Source organism: Hyalella azteca, unplaced genomic scaffold, assembly GCF_000764305.2.
Source record: "Hyalella azteca isolate HAZT.00-mixed unplaced genomic scaffold, Hazt_2.0.2 contig5545, whole genome shotgun sequence".
Taxonomy (NCBI): Eukaryota; Metazoa; Arthropoda; class Malacostraca; order Amphipoda; family Hyalellidae; genus Hyalella; species Hyalella azteca.
Genome location: NW_025935731.1, coordinates 282,110 through 301,554, shown reverse-complemented (window position 1 = coordinate 301,554; position 19,445 = coordinate 282,110). Strand labels below are relative to the sequence as shown.

The following is a 19,445-nucleotide window of genomic DNA, read 5'->3' as shown; positions in this document are numbered from 1 at the left end:
ACTGTATGTACTGCCATAGTTACTGCCACATCACTTACTGCAGTTACTGCCGCAGTAACTGCTCCCGTCACTCCCCCAGATCAGGGATAGCCATATTATGATGAGCGCTCAAGGCCAGCGCGGTGACTTAACTAAAAAATCTCACGTCTTTTTTTCTCTTTTTAATCGCGAAAACGAAGCGATGAACTTTGCTTTATTTTGCTCATATAAGCTCTGTTTCAAATTATAGGCGATTTAGTGGTGGCTTATCAGTGGCCAATGATCTACCGTCACTGTTCAGACTTCAATTTTCAACTAGGTACTTAGCAAAGAATAGTAAATATTTAGTTATTTTATTTTATTTTTTAACTACTGTCTTTATATTTGATTTAATACTGTTTTCCTGTTTACTTAATAACTACTGTCTTTATATTTGATCAAATACTGTTTTACTGCCAGCTTGACAATTTCTGTTTTTACATTTTTTTAAATACTGTTTTATTGTCGGCTTAATAACTACTGTCTTCATATTTGATAAACTACTTTTTTACTGTTTGCTTAATAACTACTGTCTTTATATTTATTTGATTAACTACTGTTTTACTGTCTGCTTAATAATTACTGCAATGATAATAACAACTGCCTATTCAGCTACCAATATAACTCCTGATAACTCTACCTATCATTTACGTTACTTGAAATATCGTTAAAAATTCAAACACTTTCCTCAACCCCTGGTGTGGTGTTGATAAATCCTGGACAGAAGGATTAACGCTCGCCCGGACGCCTGCAATTAGAAGTGATATTATACAATCATAATTAAAATCTTGTTCAAGTTGTACTTTAAATCGCAATTAATTTTAGTCTAAATTAAATCTTTAGCGCCATTGTTCATTTGGATAATCATCATTCTACGTCATTCATTCGTTGCATCGTCATTATAATGATAATAATTTAATTTATGATATTAATAATAATAATAATAATAAGATTCTTATAGTTTTATGTTGCTTGTTGCCGTCAAAAATTTGATGCAAACCTTGATGCCTTGATGCCGAGCTGGTGCAGTCAAAGGTTTGATGCAAACCTTGATGCCTTGATGCCGAGCTGGTGCAGTCAAAGGTTTGATGCACACCTTGATGCCTTGATGCCAAGCCGGTGCAGTCAAAGGTTTGATGCAAACCTTAATGCCTTGATGCCGAGCTGGTGCAGTCAAAGGCTTGATGCAAACCTTAATGCCTTGATGCCGAGCTGGTGCAGTCAAAGGTTTGATGCACACCTTGATGCCTTTATGCCGAGCTGGTGCAGTCAAAGGTTTGATGCACACCTTGATGCCTTGATGCCGAGCTGGTGCAGTTTTTCATGCAATAACCAACGTGTAATTTGCGTCTAATTTACGGCGCTGACGCTTGGCATTGAAGAGCGAGTTCCTCCTGGTAAAAAAAGACGCGTGGCCGATGATAATTCGGCGATAATTTCCACGAGGGCGTTGCGGTGGTGTTTATATACCAGCTCTGCGTGGTAGTGGTGTGATGCGTCGTATATTATTTATACTGGTAAGTATTGGTATGATGTTAACTGATATGATGTCATATACATATACCGCCAAGTATGGTATGATGTTAAAAGGTATGATGTCACGTGCATTATACCGTCAAGTATGATATGATGTTGACAGTTATCGGTATGATGACGCGTACATATACCGTCAAGTGTTGGTATTATGTTAACTGGTATGAAGTCACGTACCTTATACCGTCAGGTATAGTATGATGTTAACAGGTATGATGTCATGTACATATACCGTCAAGTGTTGGTATGATGTTAAGTGGTATGATGTCATGTACATTATATCGTCAAGTACGGTATGATGTTAACAGTTATCGGTATGATGACGCGTACACTGTACCGATCACAATCCCGTCGCGCGTTAATGGTGAATGACAAAAGACGGTGTAAATAACGGACACGATTGATTTTTTATAGAAAGCAAATATTTGTAAGCACAATTAAATAGTCATTCATAGTAATAATGAATGACCAAGCGACATTACCCATACATTGTGCTGTTTCAGAATTTTTGTGCTGAGTAGCGCCAATGTTGCCAGCATTTTATATAGGTATATGTATAGGAGACACATAGGTCACGCACCTATACTTATTGTATGTACTACAGTGAGCATATGGGTAGCTACACTGTATGTCGTGTATTAAATTGCCAAAGTCTGCTGTGCAGATCAAAAGAGAGACCAGAATATTCCTTTTTTAACGATAAAATTTTCATTGTTCCCGATTCCTTGTTGCTTCTGCCCAGCTTAAGTTTTCCTGTTGTTACTATTTCGCACTCTCTGCTGTGTGATCATGACTGTTGCGCGTCTCAAATTATCGTATGCCGATATTTTTAAAGGGAGTCGCATTCATTTTGCGCATATTCTCACATCGCGGGGCAATACTTGTTTCCTGTACGTGATGCGTAGGAGAGAAGCGGCGGTGTTCTTATCCCGAGGGAAGATGACTTGCAGGAATAGAGGGCAAACTCTGCTCACGACGCCTGCGAGATGTACTACTTCTGCTCATTTTCAGTTTGTATTTTTTGGCAGTTTAATTACTATTTTTGTATGATTTATAAATATTGAGCGTCGCCATATTTGATATTTTTATTTCTGAATTAATTCAAATTTTTAAAATGACCAGAGTTTTATGTGTAAATTTCGTATTTTAATACCCTAAATAACGAAAATAACGTTTTTTATCTCCCCTGCGCCGTTAATTAAGCACTTGAGGACCTCGCTATTTAGTCAATACACATCACAGTGATTAGGTTAGCTAAATCATGGGAGCCGGGCATTTCAGGTGTTCAGTCGAAACACACAATAGTGGTGGATAACTAGTCTATATCGCAGCAGCCCGACATCTCATGTGTTCAGTCGGTACACACTACTATGATGGGTAACTAGTCTACATCGTTGCAGCAGGATAACTTGTATATATCGCAGAGGCTTAACGTTTAAAGAAATCAATCGGTGCAAAACCGTGATGGTGACTAGTCTATATCGTAGGAGCCCATCAGTTCAAGTGTTCAGTGAGTACACCCGATCGTGATGGGTAACTAGTCTATATCATGGCAGCTCGACATTTCGGGTGTTCAGTCAGCACGCACTACCGTGACGGTGACTATATCGATTTCGCTGCTACCAAAAATTTCAAGTATTCATACTATACACACAACTGTGATGGGTAACTAGGCTATATCACGGCCGCTTTGCATTTCAGGTGTTCAGTCACTACGCACTACCGTGGTGGGTGTCTAGCCTGAATCGCGAGAGTTATGTTCCGAAATTAAATGTGTTTGAACGACACACTCAAGCACGAAGGTCGAAAGGTGACTATAGCATACTAGTGTATAGTAGGAGTTTTTTCCGTCTGTTCATGCGCTCAGTCGGCACCCACTTGAGCAATGAGTAAATAGCCTAAATTACGATCGTTGTATCCCAAAAATTTCAGTGTTCAGTCGGCACGCACCACCTTCATGGGTGATTGCCCTATATCGCAATTTTTATCCTGACATTTCAGGCGTTCTGCTGGCGACACCTCCAAGGGTGACTTAATCACGGGAGTTTCCTCCAAACATTTTGTATGCTCACAACGTCATGCAAAATTAGCGTTTAGATTTTTCAAAGCAAATAATTTATTTCATTTCAAACTACGATTTTAACACCGATTTTCTTAGTCGTGAGATCGTAATTATTATTCGAGGTTCAGGAGTATATCGTGAGTGTTAGAGATTATGATTATTATCATGTTTAAAATAAACCTAAATCTCATCTATACATCTTGAAATTCGCATTGAAGCAAGAGTGTTAAAAGTGTTAAAGGGTAAATGCAATAAATAGCTATGAAAAATCTTCATTTGAGTTGAATTCACTGGATCTAATTTTTACTTGATATTTGAAATCATTGATGACACGACGACCAAACAGATATAAAATACATTGAAAATTTTTTCCCTGTAGTAAGGGAAAGTTCATAATGGAATTACTCACATATAAACAAGAACGATATGGAAACGCTTTTCCTGGTAGCAGATGTTGTGAGTAAGACAGATTAATGATATGCGCGGTGAGAATCCCCGCGGGTTTCTCTGCAACCTTCAATTTGCTGCACCGCATGCATGATTCACGGCGCTGTGTTCGCAAACCTTCTGATAGATATAGGCGGTTTATAGGAGGCCGTAGCACAGCGTTTAATTATCTTCTGCATGTTATGCGAGTATAATTCTAGATTGAAATAGAACCTGTTCAAAATAAAAGGTATTAAAATCTGACCGGTAAATGCTGAACGATGAGGTAGCTATGGCACGGCTTTAGTTTCCAAAGACGCATCGCCGCTTCGTTAAGAAGTATATGAGACCGATTTTTTTTTGAAGTTCGTATTGGGGACAAATTTCTTGTTGTTTTCTATTACCACGTTTTTCTTAGTTTCGTTTCGTGTCTGTCATCAAAAATTCAGACATTAATTTAGAGCACTTCTGAACATCCTAGAAACTTGAAATTTGGCATGCATGCTAATGCTGCCTAACAATTCGAGATTTGATCATCAGAAGTAATAATTAAATTTTTTTTTTTAATTTAAGACATGAAAAAAAAAATTACAATTTCACGTTTGGGAATCGAGTTTTTTGTCGAACATCCAGACTTGCCAACCCTAGAAATTGATTTGAATTGCTAAAATTGCTAAAATAAAAAGTAGAAAATAAATAAATATAAAACACATTTTTAAAAACCACGTTTTTCTGGTTTTTACAAAACTAAAAATGATGAAATAAAACAAATAGAAAAAACTTTTAAAAAGCACGTTTTCTTAACGGACAAAAAAGAAAAACATTTACTCCTACATAACATTACATAACATTTTACATAACTTTGATGTTATGTAAGAGTAAATGTTTTTTTTTGTCCGTTAAGAAAACGTGGTTTTTAAAAGTTTTTTATTTGTTTTATTTCTAAATAGTTTGTATCTCTGCGAGACAAGAGGCTTTTACAGTACGGAGAGTACTGTAATTTTGGTAGTTTTTCTCGCCGAATGTTCAACTTGAAATAATGTTAGCTTTATACAGAGTAACCTTTGATAACAGAAAAACTTCATTAATTTTGGGATAAATTTTCTCCATAGCTTTCGGACTAATGTTTATTTGCGCTTCGGCTCATTGGCGAAGTGGAATATGGAATTGAAATCATAACATGATTATTGATTAAACGCAAAACCCCATACAAAAATGTCTTAATCTGAATAATAAGAAAGTTGCACAGACGCAAGTCACGTACTTAATCTCTTCCTTTCGTGGCAGGTTTTTTTTATTGTGTTTAAAATATTTTATTTATATTTTTTATTTGTTATATTGAGAAATAATTATTCGACGTGCAGTGTCAGTTCCTCCTGAAAGAGCTGCGTCGCCGAAATATTTTCAGGAGAACCTCAATAAATTTTCCGCATTTTACCATTTGTTTTCGAAACTGCTATGTATTTTTTGCTAGAAAACGAGTCTCTTTCATTCATATATATTTTTAATATAAATTAGTGCAAAGCATCGAGAAATTAATTCCTGCTGCAACGTTTTCTGAATACTTTTCAAAATTAGTTTATTCATTCATCAGTCTTCAGGAGCCACTCACAAATATATCATGGAAAATACTAACGCCTCCATCGACTGTTCTATAATATTTTCACCGAGTATCAATATTTTCCACTTGGACCTCACCTTTAGTATTTTCACATGCTCCATATCTTCAACTTAATTAACCTTACTTGTACTTTTTCTATCAATATCTCCAACTTGCACCTCAGGTGCAAGCTTTCTACCTTTTCCATATATTCAAATTCTATTCCATTCGAACTATCGGTTTTGGGGTAAAGCATACATAGGTTCAAATTTTACGTAAACTTTACCTATTATATTAAATTGAGCACCCTTAATTTTATACTTTGTTGGTAACTCTGTTTCTGCTATGAAATACCCCTCTTAAGAGGAACGTGTAACAGTATGTAGCCAATATATATGAACTTTCGTATCGTTCCCTTAGTATGTCAAGCGGAACCTGAAGGCAATCCCTATTGAAAATTATTTACGTTTTATCTACGGCCGCAAGATGGCCGATGATACGCCGCTGATATTAATCCATTTGTTTGTTATGATTTATGCATACTTGGCAGTGGGAGATTTCTCCTGGACTGCAGCAGCCACTTTTGACGAGCAGGTTTTTGTTCGTTAAATAATTACGGTTTTGATACCGGGGTGTGTAGGGTCTGCGGTGCCGGGGTGTGCAGGGTCTGCGGTGCCGTGGTGTGTAGGGGTCTGCGGTGCCGGGGTGTGTAGGGTCTGCGGTGCCGGGGTGTGTAGGGTCTGCGGTGCCGGGGTGTGTAGGGTCTGCGGTGCCGGGGTGTGTAGGGGTCTGCGGTGCCGGGGTGTGTGTAGGGTCTGCGGTGCTGAGGTGTGTAGGGTCTGCGGTGCCGGGGTGTGTAGGGGTCTACGGTAATGAGATTATATATGCTGTACGCCCCTGACGTACCGAATAAATAATATTCACCTTGCTGTCAATGGCAGTACCGTGAAAATTCTACTACCTGATACAATTCATTACAAATAACTGCTGGATGCGGTAAAATTTCCTCGTAAGAATATTCTTTATCACAACTTAATTCTGAATTCATTGAACTGCTCACCAGGGTCTTAAGTTATTATATGCACGGCAAACTGCGGTATTATAATAGTGCATACTCAAAAACTACACGTTACAAGAATTGAAATCGGCGTTTTGTGTAAAATTGAAAGCAGTTTTCGTTCGATTGAAGATTTTTACTGATAAATATGAGTGTACATTTCAATTTTCCGGCAAATTATTTTGTTATTTGTATACTAATTAATAAGTTATTATTAAATTATAATTTGATTAACTATTTATATCAATTAGTTAAGTAAATAATCAATCAAGGTAATTACATACAGTAATGCACGCGTATTGGATGAATTTCTGTCCTTGATATTCCAAGTTCTTCTTCAATAATACATTTAAGTAACACTTGAGACTAGGAATTGAGGTGTGATTATGAGTGAGAGACAGCGCGTTAAGAGAAGGAATTATTGAGGGGGAATTCGTAGAGGAATTCCTCCTCCTTTGTTGAGAAGGAATTATTAATGGACTGTTGACTGCTGCTGGGGTGAAGTTGAGGGTAGGACGCTCTCAGTGTGATTGCTCGTTCCGCTAATGAAACTAGTGTCCGGATTTGAAATTTTTAAGTCCATCTTAATGTCCTCAATCAAGCCAATAGGCCTTCTGAGCTAGCCTTGTCTGCCGTTGCCGAGAAACTAATGTAGAAGATTGTTGATTATAAATGTATTTTCCTTACATTCTTGCTTGATTTTCGTTATAAACGGGTCACTTTATACGAATTAAATCACGGTTTAAGCAAAACCTAAGATCTCTTTCCTAGTGAATTGGAGATATTATTACCATCACTTCGATGGTAATAATATCAAATATCTATTATTATTCTCGAAAATTGGAGTAATCTTGAAAATATTGCGTTTCTGTGCAAGTTTTGCTTTGCAGTCAGGGTAACTTTTACTCGTGTTTACTGTAATTTTGCCATTAATATTGAGGGAGCATTTATTTCTGGAATATTCCCCTCTTCTATTTTCCGCTACCCTCTGTCATCTCCCCTCGCCAATCTCCTTTATTGTTGTGCTTGCTACCCTCACGCTTCTTAATAACTCGTAACCCATCGCAAAGATACCAGCAATGGGCCGGAACGTTCAAATAGGCTCTCAACAGGGCCATCTTCTGCTCATTATATGGGACCCTGAAATCCCACCCTGAGGGCTGTCCCTAAGGCTGTCCCAATTGAAGCTTTTCCATCGGGGGTCTTGATCACAAGTCTTCCAAGACCTTCAAGTCCCACAGTTTTACTTCAGTCTTGCCAACGCTCGTCCCAGCATCAGCCGTATCTCGCTGTTCTCTCCTGAAATTTATTGTTTCTTATCAATTTGCAAAATTCGGTGTTAATTAGAAGAAGATTTTTTTGGCTTGTTGATAATTAGAGATTTTCGAGTCTGAAAATGTGTCAAGTTTTCGGGTTTGAATTGTGAAACAGAATTTCATTTCATTAGATTGTGACAAATAATCGAACGTGGAAAATAATTAACTCAAAAATTACTGCTGTTTCAGCAGCGGTTAATTTCCGACCGACCATCGGTCGAAAATTTAATTTAATTCAATTTATTTTAATTTAATGTATTTTAATTATAATATAATAGTCAACACCGTGCAATCGTCGGCCTATCAGTCATAACTCATATATAATGATGCCGTGTTTTTGAATAAGGATAAATGCGTCTATGTCTACGCACTCTGTCGCCAGAGTTGCTGCTCTGAAGCCGTCAGAGTTGCTGCTCTGAAGTCGTCAGAGTTGCTGCTCTGAAGTCGTCAGAGTAACGCGACCTCGTCATCTCAACGCAAAGTTTTAAGTGCGCTTACCAAGTCTCGTTGCCTTCATGGACTTCAGAACTTTTTATTCTGTGGAGATTAACTTTTTTAAGTTGTCGGACGTGTCCAAGATTAGGTTTGTGGTGAAATTAATGAAGATTAATTGCTTGGCACCTTGTTAGCCACAATTTTTCATCTTTGTGAGTGAATTGTTGAATAAATAGTTTCCCTATACAGCCCCTATATAGAGCCTATCAATTTAGCCGCCTTGTGGCTATCGCCTTTGTTTTTTCACTGTAATTCTGCTCCTAAACTTACATCTATATCTAAATATCTTATGTCTTTACCCTATAAAACTATACGCAAGCAAATATGTCGAGTCTTTCCCCTATAAAACTACGCGACTTAATAACCGTAACTTGGCAGCCGGCCACCTATGAACCACCTTTGATTGCAAGCAAGAACTGAGCGATCGTTTTTGATGCGCTGCGCGCTATAATTGAGGCCATTTATAACGTGTCACGTCCAGATCGTCTGTGACATCCGATCGTTCATGACTCATCAGGCCCCCCAGAGTCGCTGATCCTCGTACTGATCCGCTGCCATGCGGGTGCATGGGATTCTGCCGCGGATCTCTTTGTGATCCGCAGAAAAGATCCCTTCCGCGTATCTGCCACTATGGTGGTCTCTGATTTGTTTTAGTTTGAATGGATATCACGTATTGGATATTGCAATGAACATATTTTTTGGTGGATGTTAATTTAAAGAAAAATTTGTACATTTTTTCACATTTTCCTCTCAATATTTATATGAATATTCGGTATTTGATTCCGTTGTTGTAAGAAATTAATCCCATACTCAGTCTTCGTCTGGAATTCGTACACCCGACTTTCGTTCATATTTTCCTGTTGAATAATTTTCATGTGAAACGTTTTCTTTTACTCCTGGGTTATTCAAATAATTTTTACCATATCTTTAAATATAAAGCATAGATTCCCTAACGCATCGCAAGATCTTTGTAGTTTATATGCAAAAAACGCAAGTGACTTGAAAATGTTACGAAATGATTAGTCACTCTTTTTACAAGCTTCGTTGTGTGGCAAAGTGGTTCGTAGATTAACTGCAACGATGGATGGCATACGGCAATTATTTGGTGTGAAGAAGAAAATACGACGAAGAAAGGCTCGTGTTTACCCTCATTTACGTGAGGGTGGAAGTGCAGAAGTAGGTTGGGGGGCGGAGCTTACCGTGAACAATGTGAACAACCGCTCAGGTCCGCTGTCTCCTCTGCTGCTGCAAGAGAAGGTTGGTTCTGAATATTTTCATTTCATTGTAAAATTATATGCCAGTAATTAGCTAGGCCTACGTGAACTAACTGAGGTTTTACTGATCGGATAATCGCTAAGCTTCTAAAAACGTGTCATGGTAAAAATAAAATTATTATTTATTTACTGGAAACATAAAATCGTTATATATACAAGATTATAAGATATAGCAGCAGATGCTATATCTGCCGCTAAATATTCGCTAATTTGGATCGTCCATGAATGGGTCAATGTCCAAATAATGATGCACTTTCTCACTTAAACACGAGCATGTAGCACTGACACGCCCTTATCCAAAGCCAAACTAGGTCAGGATAACCCACTTGAGGACAAAATGTGTATCAGTAGTTGGACAATGTCTCTCTCATTTCTCTGAGTGGGAACCCTCAGTAAGGGTCTTGCGATGGGTCATTTTGTCCTCCCGGACGCCGCATGCCTGCACTGACATGCCGTGAACCTTACAACAATAAGACTTAACCACCTCAAATAATTTACATATCGGGTCAGAATTTCGTTCTTACTAATTGAATAATTGCTGCAATTCATGTGTATGCTTCCTTTTCTATGCTTTAAAATGAATTCATTTACTTTCTTCAGTTTTTTTTTGCGAAATGGCCTAGAATTATATTTTAATTTTTGGCCAGAAAATTCAAAGTCAAAATTAAACGCTGCTTATATAAATAATATTGCCTAAAATTCGCATCCTAACGTCAACAAATTACTTTCACATACCATGAACATTCAGCTAAATTCCATGTTAAAAATATATCAAACTCCTCTCCTAATATCTCACACCAAATAATGGTTGTTATCTCTTGACAATGAGAAGCCTATAATCAATATTCTATCTTCATGTCATTACCGAAAAACGTTGATACGCAGTGCGATCCCGGAGAGTGGTATATACTTCTGCCGCACCCAACCCATTATTGCAAACGTCTTCTGCCGTAACCATGGCCATATTATTGCCATATTATTTCAAGTGGCCATGTTATTTCGATGGTCATAGGTATTGTTTCAAGTAGCCGTTTTAGCTGAACTATATCTTCTACAAGTACATGTTAGCCTACCAGTTCAGGTTAGCCCTACCAGTTCAGGTTAGTCCTACCAGTTCAGGTTAGCCCTACCAGTTCAGGTTAGTCCTACCAGTTCAGGTTAGCCCTATACCGGTTCAGGTTAGCCCTACCAGTTCAGGTTAGTCCTACCAGTTCAGGTTAGCCCTACCAATTCAGGTTAGTCCTACCAGTTCAGGTTAGCCCTACCAGTTCAGGTTAGACCTAACAGGTCAGGTTAGCCCTACAAGTTCAGGTTAGCCCTACCAGTTCAGGTTAGCCCTACCAGTTCAGGTTAGCCCAACAAGTTCAGGTTAGCCCTACAAGTTCAGGTTAGCCCTACCAGTTCAAGTTAGCCCTGTCAGTTCAGGTTAGCCCTACCAGTTCAGGTTAGCCCTACAAGTTCAGGTTAGACCTTCTGTTTCAGTTCACAAATCTCGCTGCTCCATCTGGCTTCTGCAATAAATTTTGTCAGCCTGCATCATTGAAGACGAATTTGCTCGTGATCGCCTTGATCGGTCTAGCGATTCTTATTTATGACTTCGTGCGGCTTATTTGGATCGTCCATCTTCGTTTTTATTGAGAGGTTACCGGTGTACGATGAGTGTTTTTATTGAGTTAACGGTGTACGATGAGTGTTTTTTTATTGATTAACCGTTGTAAGATGAGTGTTTTTATTGAGTTAACGGTGTAAGATGAGTGTTTTTTTATTGAGTTAACGGTGAACGATGAGTGTTTTTTTTATTGCGTTAACCTTGCACGATGAGCGTTTTTTATTGAGTTAACGGTGTACGATGCGTATTTTTTATTGAGTTAAAGGTGTATGGTGAGTGTTTTTTATTGAGTTAACTCTGTACGATTAGTGTTTTTATTGAGTTAACGGTGTACGATGAGTGTTTTTTATTGAGTTAACGGTGTACGATGAATGTTTTTTATTGAGTTAACGGTGTACGATGTTTATTTTTTTATTGAGTTAACTGTGTACGATGAGTGTTTTTTATTGAGTTAACGGTGTACGATGAGTGTTTTTTATTGAGTTACCGGTGTACGATGAGTGTTTTTTATTGAGTTAACGGCCGGTGTACGATAAGTGTTTTTTTATTGAGTTAACGGTGTACGATGAGTGTATTTTTAATGAAAGGTTAACGCTGTAAGATGAGTGTTTATAGAAAAGTCAACTGCTGTCTATCGGACGGCAATGAATTCCTTCAACGTGATTTACGAGCAAGAAGCACTGTCCGGATATATGTATAGTATTTATGTGTAAAATTGATATATTACTTGTAGACATTAATAATTGTCTGGGAATGAACCTCGGGCTGAATTGTTACTCGATGTTGTGAACGGTATTTAGATCAAGGCACTTAAAATTGTAGGTAGCTGAATGTAAAGTGCAGATGCTCTTTGTTCGTAAAGATTTTACGAAAAAATCCAATGTGTATTGTTTGAATTTATTCCAATTTACATATTTTCACCCAAAAATCCATATCCAATAATTACAAGGCGAGGCTTTTCGAAAGATATTTAAAGCTAATGAGGTCATTTTTGGATATATTTTCACTAAAAAAACGTTCTTTCACAAAAAAATACGTATGAGTCAGAGCAATTTTAAGACTAGGTTGCTAGATTTGTCAATGTTTTACACCGAGTCACAAGACTGGTCAGAGTTTTGCACTGAGGCACTAGACTGCTCAGACTATTTCACTATCACTAGACTGCTCAGACTATTTCACTATCACTAGACTGCTCAGACTATTTCACTGAGTCACTAGACTGCTTAGACTTGCACTGAGTCACTGGACTGGTCAGACTCTTGCACTGGAGGCAGTCCAGCGGTCAGGTTGACTTAGCGTCGTCGGTCAGGAGCGGTTGGGCGGCGAGTCGCTCAAGCCTAAAATTGACTTTGCAGAACTCTGCGTCTCGCGAGCAAACAGCTGCGCTGGGCTGAAAATCTTGCATGATTTTTCGAGGTCCCAACGTCTTAAAATGAATGGCCTCCGATAAGCCGGCCAAGATTCTCATCATCGTGACGATGTCCAGTCGGGAGCGAAGTTACTGCATGCATTCATACCGAAAACTTGCGAATTAAAAGTTGTTGAGATTTTATACCAAAACTTAGATTGCTTTCAACACTGGTAGCTGCCGCAGCTAGAAATGCCAGGTTCAGCTTTAATGTTCAGTCGCACAATTGACTTTAGGCTGATATTCAACCATTAATTATGAATTACTCCCGTGGGATAATAGATGAAATTTTCTGGTGGTAATGGTGGGGGCAAATAAAATGTGTTTCAGCGCCTAATTCAGAAGTCTATGCAAATGGTGACAATTATGAAACAATTGATGCATGCTAATTGTTGCTCATTTAATTTGATTCCACGGTTTAGAGTGAGAAATAGTGGTTAGCTACAAGCTATTACCAATTAAAATCGGTTTGTTAACAGCTCAGGAATGCATTTTCGGAAGGGGCTACTCATCCATTCCGTGCATTCCACTGGCATCCCCCGCTTCCATTTTACTGCGTTCTTCAGTCACGCCCGCTGCTGCTTTCCATAAATTCGGAGAAGTTAATGCACATGTCGTGTCGTCTCAGGAGCAGACCTGGGGCAACTTATTTATTGCCGCTGGCAACGGCTGTTCGGAGTCAGCACAAATAAAAACTCTAATTTGCCATTCAGTCAAACAGAAATTTTAGAATCGTTAATATAATTTTTTCCGCTATTCTTGATACTTTTGACTGCCGTGAAAATGAACCTTCTTTATTTATTTTGAAATAAACGCAGTGAGTTAATAGATTCACATATTTGTTTAATTTTTTTATACATTTTACCATTGTAATTTTTTCCATTATCGCGGATTGTCGGTGTTGCATACTTCACTCATTCTCCATCCGACAAAGAACGTCAATTTCTTCCAAAAAATTGCTTTCCAGTAACCCCGAGGGACTTGAAAGATTTCCATTAGATTTTTTCGTAGATCCATAGAAAAACTCGGCTTCTTCTGTCCATTACCAATGGTACGAGGGAAATGAGAAATGAACTGAGGGGTTGGGAAGTGAGGGCTTCAGTTGCGTCGTGCGTGAGGTGAATTTTTAAGGGCGGGATTAAGTGGCTTGCCTCCTCTGTAGTCCTGATATTCAATTGCAGAAAAACAAGTTGCATTTGTTGGATAAATAATAAAATAATATTTTTGTGTTTAGTTTTTTCTTATATAATTATGTAGCTTCAAAGCACTGCTTTCTAGCAACTTCCAGACGAAAGTTTTGTTCATTATTGTCAGTGAAGCTTATAGGGTGGAATTAGGTGCATGAGAGGTGCTTTTTCTTTCTACGGTGAAGTGAAGTACTTAAGTAGTCATTCACTGCATGACTACTTAACTGAATGACTTAATTGAATTATTTAATTACCTGTAGACTTCTGAATTCAGATAATTAAGTATAGCTCATTCACATTCATGTACTTTTTTCATATTAGTTGGACTTCTCAACTAATTTCGTGGCTTGTAAACTATTATTTTGAGTTATTTGGTGATAATGATAAAAAGTCAATAAGAAAGCCGATTATTTTATTTATTTTCTGCCATCAACAGCCCTCAAGACTGTAATTAAAAGTTCCAGGAGTTTAACTTACGACCGCTACAAAACGCAACCTGCATTAACTAATAATTTTTAAAACAATCGTTTTAAAGGTCCTTTATATAAGGACAAATAGACAAAGTTACTCTTTTTTTCGCCCAAAAAATTAGCCTTTTAGTGGCTATTTCTTTTTTGCTAAAGGGCGGTACGTAAGGTTTTAAAAGTTAAACTTACTGCTCCTTGAAAACGCTTTAATATTGAGTATTGAATTCGCAGACGCAGTGCCTGTATTGTTCAGCCATGCAGAATTAACGGCGTTTTTACGACTCCAAGTCATCGTTTTCCCCTCTTCCAATTGCATGGAATTTACAGCACCAGGGCCACGCTACCCTTATTCCCCTTCATCCTTCCCTCCTCTCTTGTCTTGTAATATATGGTTTAACAATCAAGTTTTCCACATTCGGCTGTATTAAATACATTAACTTTTAACATTCAGCTGTGTTAAATGCATTCACTTTGTTACATTCAGCTGTGTTAAATGATATTTGATTTTCATATATTTTGTTACTTCAAATTATGGTAACATATTATAACATTATGGTATGATGGTAACATAATAATTGTACAGTTTTCCGTTGTTCATTTGTTCTGCAATACAAAGAAAACGGATTCGCATGCCTTTTGGTTTCTCAAAGAGAATCTAATTCACTTTTATTTCAGTTTGGACAGTTGATTGGAAAATTTGGTAATGTTTGATGTTTTAGATTATAATTGTGTAATGAATGTTAATACCATGGTTCATTTTTCCAAAATGGGGGCCAAGAAGTTCATATTTTCGTGATACAAATTTTAAATTAATGTTATTATCAGAAATAGATTCCCATTCCCATTGGATGTAACTCATGAACACGCCTGAGCGTTCGTCTTGTGTTATCATCTATATAGCGGCAAGATCCAGCCTCTTCGGTGCAGTTTAACTAAATCATCTAATCATCGGACACGTCTGTAGAAACGGCTGTCTAAGGAGCGAAGAAGTCAAAAAGTTCTGCAAGAAGCCAAAAAGTATGTTTTGATACTTAAAATCTGCTTAAACTCATATGTAGTCAGTATTATTAAGTCAACATGTCTTCACCAACCGAAGCCGTCTGCATGAAGTCAAAAAGTCCACATGAACTCGAGAATTCTGCATCAAGTTAATAAGTCTACACGAATCCAAAAAGTCTGCATACATTCTTCACAATTCTTCAAGAAATTCAACTTGTTTGCAAAGATTCAACAAGTTTGCGTTAGTTCAACAAGTCCGCACAGAGTCGTCAGTAACCGGGATGCCATTCCAGCAAATTTGTCTTCAATGGAGCGGCTGACAAAATTTATCGTCAACGGCACTCAACCCCTATTGAAAAATAGAGCCGTCCCCTTGGCCCTCTAATGTGACATGAACTGTCGAAAGAATGTGAACTCTGAAAGTAGAGCATTTTTTTAATTTCTACCTCATCCACGGCGCATTTTTCATCCTATTGTATTTTTTAAAGGATTCAATATTTAAATAATAATTCTGGACTCTATCCAAGATTCTTTTCAACGCGATATTAGAAGCTGCTGAGCATCACATTTCTCTAGGAGTTCAAAAATAAATTAGAAAATATTCCGCAACTATAGAGCTCTAAATACTCTTTATGCGTTTGTTTTCATAAAATTTGCAACTGATTCCTTTGTATAATTAAGTTATAAAATAAAATATAATTGTTCGATTAAATTGTCAATTTACCTGGAAATTATTGACAACGATTCTCATGTGCAAGTGCGTACTCGGTAACCTTTAGTTTGTCAATGTAACGCTTCATCCCAGCGCTTTCGGGTTATATTATTCAGTCTAACGTGTCACATATTGACTCTTAATTAGTCAAATAAAACTGTGCATTTTCATGAGTTCAATCTCTTTACTCTTCGTGCGTTTCTTAACTTTTAAAACAATATAGATTTTTATTTGATTTCTAGCATTTCTTTTACTAAATCTAATGACGTAAAGTCTAGACATTAAATCTAATTACACTAGTGACAATATTTTCCGATGTCTGATCAAACTATCACGAGACCTTACATATATAGAACCATCGACATGCACAGCATCATGCCAACGGTAACTCAATAATATTTAATGTAACTAGCTAATCATCCTAATACTGAATCTCTTTCATTGCTAATTATCACTAAGCTGTTGGTATACATTTTTATTCGGCGCCGAGCTCCGAAATTAGAAAGAATATCCTGCATTTTTAGAAGGAGAAATTTCTCCCTTAGTTTCATTTCAGAATTTCTCTATACTCTACCATGGTATTATTTACCATGTATTATTAATTATATAAATAATTAATATACTATATTATAATAGATATATATGTATTACATGACATGTGTATGTATTATATTATAATCTATATATCGGATTTAATACACCGCTCGTACTAAATCCGAATTATTTTGTTTATATCATATCGCAACAAAGTTATCTTCGTGATGTGCAGTTGAAATTATCCGTTTCAAGTGGGAGTATATAAATTTATTGTTTTTAATACACTGGTAAAGTCATCGCGGTGATTATAGCTTCGAAATTATCTCTCAAAAGTGAGAATGAATCATTTTGTCTGAGTTAGTTACTAGCAAAGTTATGGCCATAACTTGCATGTTGCAATTACCCGTCAGAGCTGAATACGTGCAGCTGGCAGGCTGGCGTCATCGCTGGAAGTTTCAGGCCACGTCTGCATACATGAAATTTGTCACGTCACCCTCTGATATTTTCTGGGTTATTGGCAATGAGAGCGACGGATATTGACTTACTTATAGGCACTCATGGAGGCACAGCTGAAGGCAACTAGCGAGAGGGTCATGACTTATTGAAGCAAGACTTTATTACAAGCGGACACTCTTTGTTCAATATCATGCGAGCCGCTTTGTTTTTGCATATACGCCATATGCTGTCCCATATGAGAGTCCGTGCAGTAGCATATTATTTAAGATTTTAATTTTAAAAAGATGTTATTCAGCGTTTAGTTCTTTATTAAGGCCAAGAAAGTTAATTTTCATGCAATTGCCTGGTGACTTTTAATATTTTTTGATCGATCGTGCGAGTCCAGTTGTTATTATACAAGCTTTACAAGTTGGAACTTAGTTTTTCTCAATTATCGCTGCATTACCATCTTTTGAATTAGTATATCACACCGTAAATGAAGAAAATAGCCGTCAAGCGTGTACGTTTATTACGAAAAATTTTGTCCTAGTGTGTAATTGTGAACGAATTTTTCTCGAGCACCTTCTGAGAGAAATATTTTTTGTGCCTATTCTATTGACACCAACGTATCCGTATTTTTGAATTTTATATACCTATACAGTTGCCGACAACGTCCAATAGAATGTTATATCTTCTAACGAATCATTAATCCTCAATATTAAGGAAAGTATTGCATTTAATTTTTCTATTGTTTTAATTATTATTTCTGCTCATATATTTGTAAATAGGTTGCAATATGGTTTCCAATGTTTCATTTTGTTGCAGGTTCATTTGTACTTCTCAGCGCTGCCTGAAGACAAAGTGCCTTACGTGAATTCTGTGGGGGAGAAGTACAGAATCAAGCAACTGCTGCACCAACTGCCGCCCCACGACAACGAGGTAACTGCTGCTGCCCTGCGATGTAGAAGTTACGAGACGTCATTCCGACGTACGCTGGTGCGCACCGCGCACAACTGTATTCATGAACGTTATAACTGGATACCTGGCCTTGATAACGCTAACAGTTCTTATTCACTTGAAATTGTTAATCGATAGTTTGTTATTTTCGCATGTCACTAACATGTTGCTAACATGCCAACAGGTGCGCTACTGCAACGGCCTGTCGGAGGAGGAGCGCCGGGAGTTGCGGTTGTTCTCTGCGCAGCGCAAGCGCGAGTCGCTGGGCCGCGGCTCCGTCAAGCAGCTGCCGCTCAGCCTGCCGCACGACATGACCTGCGCACAGGTGACCTGCTCACTGTTGACCTGCGCACAGGCGACCTGCTCACTATTCACCTGCACCGTATCTCTGATTACAAACATCTATTTTATCCAGCCAAACGATTTTGTTTACGTTGTTTGTAAAACTTTGGAGTGCTAACGCGCGGTATCTCTAGTCCGTTTAGATATAACTCTCGCCATACGGTTGGCTGTATCATGCTCCTTCTAGATCAATTGATACGCGTGACCAAACCTACAACCGTGACTCGTACCGGGAAATGAAACACGTAAGGGAAGAAGTTGTCTCGCTACTTATTGAATAAAAGTTCGGAGTCCAGGTTACTTATTGAATGATAATCATGAAAAAAATATGAGAACTGGGATATCGTGATCGTATACCAAATTAGCCCCGCGCTAATATTAGGAACATATTGATAGGTAATATTCATGAATATTCAGATTACGTACTGTTGATAGCTATGACTGTAAATGAAATTGCATGGACTAATTTTTTTTTTGTTCCAGTTAACGGGTAACTAGGCTAAATAAGTCATATATCCGACTATAAACTTACCAACGTTCGTAGAAAATGATTTCCGGGAGTAACTAAAAAATAAGCTCTGTCTTTATATGTTGTTTCGGTTTTGCTTAGTTTGCTTAACTCTCGATGCGATTAGCGTGTTCCCGTGTTGCGGCGTAGTAAAAGTATCCGGATAAGGAAAATTCAGCTTGATCCAAGTTCAATGTTGTGTTGCGATACTCTCATACACTCGCAGCAGTTCATTAATCTCTTGACCGACTTCCAACCGAATGAGCGGGCTTGCTTTATAACGTCATTTTGACGTGCAGTATTTCTAACTTCATCCGTTATAATATTTCAAAACCATCGCAGCAGCTTTGCACGATATATTGATAGCTTCTCTGTTTTCCGTTATCATACGCCATTGCCTTCACAATTATTATGATCACAACTGTTCCCTTCATTCGTATCAGAATAAAGTTCGTATCCTCTTATTCGTATCAGAATCGTTTGCCAAATTATCACGTAATTAT

At 37.8% G+C, this 19,445-nt stretch overlaps 1 protein-coding gene across 2 annotated transcripts in view; it reads left to right on the top strand.

Moving 5' to 3' along the window:
- Positions 1–19,445, top strand: part of LOC108671430 — an 88,622-nt gene that overhangs the window by 62,914 nt on the left and 6,263 nt on the right. For both annotated transcript variants that reach the window (XM_047880545.1, XM_018158978.2), the window contains 2 exons: positions 17,961–18,074; positions 18,277–18,417. In XM_047880545.1, the coding sequence (XP_047736501.1) occupies positions 17,961–18,074; positions 18,277–18,417 (255 nt within the window). The remainder of the gene's footprint in view (positions 1–17,960; positions 18,075–18,276; positions 18,418–19,445) is intronic.